This window comes from Coregonus lavaretus (assembly GCF_964263955.1).
Source record: "Coregonus lavaretus genome assembly, chromosome: 26".
Classification (NCBI taxonomy): Eukaryota; Metazoa; Chordata; class Actinopteri; order Salmoniformes; family Salmonidae; genus Coregonus; species Coregonus lavaretus.
The window spans coordinates 17,594,823-17,602,551 of NC_140013.1; the positions used below are offsets into that span (position 1 = coordinate 17,594,823).

General features: G+C 45.3%; 1 protein-coding gene across 1 annotated transcript in view; it reads right to left on the minus strand.

Moving 5' to 3' along the window:
- LOC311102112 (protein phosphatase 1L-like) overlaps window positions 1–7,701 on the minus strand; it is a 60,083-nt gene extending 52,382 nt beyond the window's left edge. The window contains exon 1 of the mRNA XM_084143343.1: window positions 6,984–7,701. Coding sequence (XP_083999469.1) covers window positions 6,984–7,382 — 399 coding nt within the window. The 5' untranslated portion in view covers window positions 7,383–7,701. The remainder of the gene's footprint in view (window positions 1–6,983) is intronic.
- Between the last annotated feature and the right edge of the window lie 28 nt (window positions 7,702–7,729).

Sequence of the window (7,729 nt, forward strand, 5' to 3'; positions counted from 1 at the left end):
AATCTTAAAATGTCTCACCACGAGGGGTGTATACTTGGACCTCCTGACCAACATCGATGCCGACTCCTTTCTGATAGCCCTTAGAAGATTCATCGCCCGCCAAGGGACGCCGGCTGAGCTGTTCTCTGACCAGGCCTTTGCTGATTTGTCTCCTAAACTGCAAGAGCAGCTTGCAAAAGAGAAGATTTCCTTCCGCTTCAACCCCCCTGCAGCACCGCATGTCGGAGGAATTTGGGAGAGAGAGATTAGCTCCGTTAAGATTGCCCTCTACACTACAGTGGGTGCCCAGTCAGTGAACGAAGAAGTGCTCAGAACTGTCCTCATTGAAGTGGAGGGTATCCTGAATTCGAAGGACTTGGGCTACGTGTCCTCCAGTATCGCAGACCTGGACCCCGTGACCCCTAACCTCCTGTTGATGGGGCGGCCAGACGGATCCCTGCCGCAAGTGGTGTACCCGGAGACTGAGCTCCTCAGCAGACGTCGATGGAGACACTGCCAGATCCTGACGGATCTCTTCTGGTCCAGCTACATCAGGCACTACCTACCCAGCCTGCAAGCCCGCCAGAAGTGGCATTTCATCCCTGCCGACCTCAAAAGGGATATGGTGGTTATGTTGGTGGACCCCAGCTTCCGAGAGCCCTCTGACCCATCGAATGTGTCATTAAAGTTCACCCAAGCGCATATGGTCATGTGAGGTCTGCCGAGGTCAACATCAAGGACAGAACATACACCCATCCTGTTGTCCGGTTGGTAGTCCTCCCAGGTCTTTCGGACAGAGAAGACGACAACAGTACGCCTGCTGTAACCCCTCCCAAGAGCCCTTAGCCTTTCACAGGAGCAAATTGACGTCGCAATTTGAGGGCGGCTGTATGAAAGTCTATTGAGAGTAAATATCAGTTCATCATAGGAGAGCTGTATCTAGCCCACCGGTGATGTGGAGCAGAGCATGCTGGGCGATCTCTAATGAGGAGAAGGAAGTAACTAGAGAAAGTACACAAGCCGTGATAAGTTCCAGCCATCTCCTGTGATTACCTTTAGTTAGAATTATTTGTTTTAGCCAAGGCAAGTGTGCGTCCTTCAGAAATGTGAGTTAATTTTTCTTACAATTCATGTGTTGTGGACGCACTCCTTTATGATAATTAGCGTTTTTACCGCGAGCTAGCAACTGTAAGCTTGCTAACCCTGTTGTTTGTCATCTCATTTCAGACATTTAGCATTTCAGTGTCTAGTTGTATATGCTCTGTGGTTATATGGATGTATACTGTATAGATTATGTGGGTATTTTGTTAGCAATGAGCCTTGTGGATGCATTATACATTCAAATTCATGCAGTTGTGTGAGGATGATGGTACTGCTCAGTAGTTGCACTCCTCTGATCATTCATTAGTGAAGTCACAGCTATGTTGTATTGCCCTGTGCAGCAGATAAGCTATAAATAATATGGCTACAATAGGTTATGTAATTGGAGGTTGTACTAAGCCTATACCTGCCGTTTACTATTGTATTTAATTTCGCCGTTTTCAGAACCACACAAACTCTTGGTTAACACAATTGTCAAGCCATACACTGTGCTGTGCCGTTACAGCTCTGTGAATCAGTGTCATTAAACAACCTCAACTGGAATCCTACCGGTCTATCATCTGTGCCCTTACAAGCACCTGGGAGAGAACACATAGTGCTAAGTAAAACCTAACCCTACAGAATATACAGTACACCAAGTCCTCAACTACAGTGTCTGTTACTTGAACTCTGTGAAGCATTTATTTGGGCTGCAATCTGAGGTGCAGTTAATTCTAATTAACTTATCCTCTGCAGCAGAGGTAACTCATTCCTGTGGCGGTCCTCATGAGAGCCAGTTTCATCATAGCGCTTGATGATTTTTGTGACTGCAGTTGAAGAAACTTTCAAAGTTCTTAAAATTTTCCAGATTGACTGACCTTCATGTGTTAAAGTAATGATGGATTGTCATTTATCTTTGCTTATTTGAGCTGTTATTGCCATAATATGGACTTGGTCTTTGACCAAATAGGGCTATCTTCTGTATTCCCCCCCTACCTTGTCACAACACAACTGATTGGCTCAAACGCATTAAGAAGGAAAGAAATTCCACAAATTAACTTTTAACAAGGCACACCTGTTAATTGAAATGCATTCCAGGTGACTACCTCATGAAGCTGGTTGAGAAAATGCCATGAGTGTGCAAAGCTGTCAAAGGCAAAGGGTGGCTACTTTGAAGAATCTCAAAAAGTAAATATATTTTGATTTGTTTAACACCTTTTTGGTTACTACATGATTCCATGTGTTATTTCATAGTTTGGATGTCTTCACTATTATTCTACAATGTAGAAAATAGTAAAAATAAAGAAAAGCCCTTGAATGAGTAGGTGTGTCCAAACTTTTGACTGGTACTGTGTACACAAACACACACACACACACACACACACAGCTGGAGCCTGACACACATGCACAAACCACTGCAGACACAGCTGTCCACAACCATAAATGTCCATACAGTAAGATGCAGATGAACGCACTCCTGGAGACCAGCCAACGGAGCCCACCAGCCCTCCATAATAGGTGAAGAGGGTTTATTCCCATGGGGAGGGAACCATGAGCCTCATGCAGAGAGACACACACTGGAGCCATTCTGCACCAGGGCTACAGTATAGATGAGATGAAGTGAGGGAAAATGGCAGTATGGAGATGGGAATGAGAGGAGTTGAATTGAAAGCTCCTCAAAGAGTGCTCCAGTAATCAGACTGCAGTTACACTGAGCTGTAAATCACACTGACAACCTGAGTGGATGAAAGAGAGGAGAAAAGGAGAGGGAGAGAGAGGAGGATGAAAGAAGGTCAGCTATAATATTCAAGGGATCAGCAAACTGCAAGCAATGGGCTTCCCCCTGCAAGAATCTCTCACGCATGCACTCGACTCACACACACACACCGCCTCACAGTCTGTGTGAAAAACAGTCTCTTGCACACGTACTCTGTCCCACCCCAGGATTAAAATGCAAAAGGTGCCCTTTCCACTAACAAACGCCTTTATTGTTAGTGCGAAGGGAAGGTGAACTCCGGTGAGGGCCAAAGGAAGCAAGAAAGGGAACGAGTGAGAGAAAAAAAGAGGAGCCCCACTTCAAAAGGTTAGCCTTGTGTTCTTTCCTCTCATCCCTCTTAACACAACACTTCTCTCCATCTTCTTCTGTTCAGATACTGCCTACGCACACGCAGCCTCACCACTCTCCTCTAAACTGCACTTTAAAGGCGGCAGAGTGTGTGGGGGGGGGAATAACATCAGCACAAAAGGAAAAAGATGACTTCATTATCAGAACTCCCTTTCTCCATTAAGCCATTCAGAGAAAATAAAAGATAACATGTTTGGAGAGTAAAGAGGGGAGTTATGTCTCCACTTGTATTCTATTGTCAACATAATTGTGTGGAGCTAGTAGTACAGTGCCTTTGGAAAGTATCCAGACCACTTGACTTTTTCTACATTTTGTTAGGTTACAGCCTTATTCTAAAATTGATTTAAATGTTGTTTTTTCCCCCCTCAATCTACACACAATACCACATAATGACAAAGCAAAAACAGGATTTTATAAAAAAAAACACATTTATAAAAAACAGAAATTTATAAAAAACTGAAATAAGTATTCAGACCCTTTACTAAGTACTTTGTTGAAGCACCTTTGGCGGCGATTACAGCCTCTAGTCTTCTTGGGTATGACGCTACAAGCTTGGCACACCTGTATTTGGGGAGTTTCTCCCATTCTTCTCTGCAGATCCTCTCAAGCTCTGTCAGGTTGGATGGGGAGCATTGCTGCACAGCTATTTTCAGGTCTCTCCAGAGATGTTTGATCGGGTTCAAGTCCGACCTCTGGCTGGGCCACTCAAGGACATCCAGAGACTTGTCCCGAAGCCACTCCTGCGTTGTCTTGGCTGTGTGCTTAGGGTTGTTGTTGTCCTGTTGGAAGGTGAACCTTCGCCCCAGTCTGAGGTCCTGAGCGCTCTGGAGCAGGTTTTCATCAAGGATCCCTCTGTACTTTCTCCATTCATCTTTGCCTTGATCCTGACTAGTCTCCCAGTTCCTGCTGCTGAAAAACATCCCCACAGCATGATGCTGCCACCACCATGCTTCACCGTAGGGATGGTGCCAGGTTTCCTCCAGACGTGACAGCTTGGCATTCAGGCCAAAGAGTTCAATCTTGGTTTCATCAGACCAGAGAATCTTGTTCATCTTGGTCTGAGAGTCTTTAGGTGTCTTTTGGCAAACTCCAAGCAGGCTGTCATGTGCATTTTACTGAGGAGTGGCTTCCATCTAGCCAATCTACCATAAAGGCCTGACTGGTGGAGTGCTGCAGAGATGGTTGTCCTTCTGGAAGTTTCTCCCATCTCCACAGAGGAACTCTAGAGCCCTGTCAGAGTGGCAATCGGGTTCTTGGTCATCTCCCTCACCAAGGCCCTCCTCCCCCGATTGCTCAGTTTGACCAGGTGGCCAGCTCTAGGAAGAGTCTTGGTGGTTTCAAACTTCTTCCATTTAAGAATGATGGAGGCCACTGTGTTCTTGGGGACCTTCAATGCTGCAGACATTTTTTGGTACCCTTCCCCAGATCTGTGCCTCAACACAATCCTGTCTCGGAGCTCTACGGACAATTCTTTCAACCTCATGGCTTGGTTCTTGCTCTGACATGCACTGTCAACTGTGGGACCTTATATAGACAGGTGTGTGCCTTCCCAAATCATGTCCAATCAATTGAATTTACCACAGGTGGACTCCAAATCAAGTTGTAGAAACATCTCAAGGATGATCAATGGAACAGGATGCACCTGAGCTCAATTTCGAGTATCATAGCAAAGTGTCTGAATACTTATGTAAATAAGGTATTTCTGTTTTATATCTAATATATTTGCAAAAATTTCCAAAAACCTGTTTTCACATTTTGTCATTATGGGGTATTGTGTGTAGATTGCTGAGGATTATTCTTTTTTTAAATCCCTTTTAGAATAAGGCTGTAACGTAACAAAATGTGGAAAAAGTCAAGGGGTCTGAATACTTTCCGAAGGCACTGTAGGTCTATACATCAGACAGGCTCTTCAGCCAGACCCCCAGGGTGTTTTCTTAAAGACCATCACCCATGTAAAGAGCATCTCTCCCCACAAAATATCAACAAGGTATGAACATTAGTCAGGTTGTTTACATGGAGTCAGAACAAACAACTTGGAATGGATATATTACTTACAGAGACGTCATGAATCACTACCAAATGCATACCAAATAACCAGCAATTAAGGAAAGAAATGTTCATTCTTAACACCTTGCAAGGTATTGCATTTAGTGTGTGTTTCCAGCTTGCTATTCTTCTTTGAGATGCTATGTATCATTCTGGGGGTAAATTGATTCCTTCTCCAGCCCTGGGCTACACTGCATCTCTCTGCTGACGCACCGCCCCTGGGCCAGGAATACATAAACAATCACATACTGTAGCAGAAGCATCATTGAAAAGCTAGTGTCTGGCAACAGTTTCACACACTTCAAAAGAGCGTGTAGGAATAAAACACACCAAATTCTCGCCCAAGGCCTTAGAGAGGGGAAAAAGCCCCTCGCCTACATGAGCAAATCTGAAGTGAACACCCTCTTTCTCTGCTCTCCCTCTCCCACACACAGAGCTGAGGAAGGCTTTTACAGCCTAGATTACCATCCTCTATAAGGAATCCTGGGAAGGAGGACACAAACACGCTGCAGGGAAAACCAGACAAATGACCCGTTTTGGTCAAAGGGAGGCAAGGAGCTGCTGCAGTAGAGCCCAACGTTTAATCTACCCTGAAAAGAATGGTTATCCTTCATCTCCATCGCTGTCTATTTTTAGAACGTTATCTTTGAGCCTGGATCAAGCCAGAATATTCAACTTCTGTCTTTGACTTGATCAGGCCTGAACAGTAGAGCTCCTTATAAAAACACTGGCAGTCTGTAGACTGGATCTGGGAGAGAGGCAGTGTGAGGAGGGGTTAGGGAGGCTTGTCAGAAAGCATTTGCCAGTGAGTTTCTTCAAGTAGCTCCATGGCGTCAGTCAATACTGGGCTGTCAGGCCCGCGTGGCCACAGCTGCAGCTCATGGAGACAAGGCCGCTGTTCAGGCAGGCCATCATGACCAATCAGTGTTGTTACCCTGCCAACTATGGAAATAACCTCCGCCACCCCCAGCATCACATTAACAAAACAACAAAGAACACATGCATTCTCTCCCTTTCTCTTCTGGTCAGGTTGAGGAGTAACAAGACCAGTATCCCACTTTCTCTCTTGCGCATAAAGTATGATCATTACATTGACTGACTGCCTATCCCCCCTCACTCTCTCATACATAAACTCCCTCACACACACACAGCGCCTGACGGTTGGACGCTTAGCCCCTCTATAGGGACATTTGGCTGATGAGAGTTTGAAGTGCATTTCTGTGAGACAAGCTGTTCGATCTGTGCCACTGAATGCATCTCATGGAGTCAAAGACCTACAGCTGCCAGGGCTTTGTCTGTGACCAGTGAGTGACCCGAACATGGAGAGGGTGACAGGTGCATGGGCATCGGATAACAAGTTATGGTCATGCACAGGGCACCAGTGACTTACCGTTTTCAGACCAGAATATGACCCATATCAGAAAGCATCTCTCACTGGGGTTGGAAATTATCAGCTCTCTTGTCACACATTTGAATGAGTTTAATCCTATTTTCCCCCAAGCCTGTTATAATCGGTTTAGAGACTTTATCTGCAACATACCACACAATCGTGTTATGTCTATAAGTCTTTTAAAGTTGTAAGCCCATGAATGACTGTCTCTTATTTTTGGCACATCTTCACAAAGTAAAGTGCTAAACTGCCTTCTGCATGTCCCTGTGGAGAGGGATTCATATGATTTGATGCATAGTAAGTGCATGTGCACAAAAAAAGTAGTCTCTCAACAAATGAATGATAACAGACAATTTATCTTACCTCTCCCCCATGGCCATCGAAAATCCCAAATATAGACGGGTGACTCTTGTTCACGATGTCAGTGAGGACCTCGAAGCGGTCTTCCATGTGATCTCTCCGGCCTTGGATGGAGTACACCGCCACATTGTTACTCTTGAACTCCCAGGTTTTGGAGAACTCTGCGTCCAGAACGTCGAGACCCCCGAATTTGTCATTCTGCATAATCTCCGCCACTTTCCCCTTGACCATTTTGACAGCATCCCGGCTGGATTTGACGATGGTTTTCACCTCGTCAGTGTGGAAGAAGTAACTCCACAGAGCCAGGCTTATGCATAGGAGGAACAAGGTCTCTGGTCTGAGCAGAAAATAACGCATGATCCGACCCAAAAGAGACAACAGTGTCATCGTATCCTCTATCATTTATACAAACAAGAAATCACGGCAGGTTGTTATTGTTTACCCGCAACTTTCAGTCCATTATTATCGATGCGAGAGTAAATAATCAGCGAAACCAAATTCACCAAACGTAGCCTACAGCACATCTGGTGTAAAAAGCTGAATTAATTCAACCCAACGCTGATATCTCTCATGTAGCAATGCGGCTTGATGTCTTGGAGAATCCGTAGACACAGCGGGGTGAAAGACGCTGCCTTGGCTGGCTCACTCTAGCGTAAAGCCTCGTGAACCAGCGGTTGTCCCTTGTCCATATGATGCGGTGACTGACACAACCGTGCAAGGAAGAGAATGGTAGCTATATAAAACCCCAG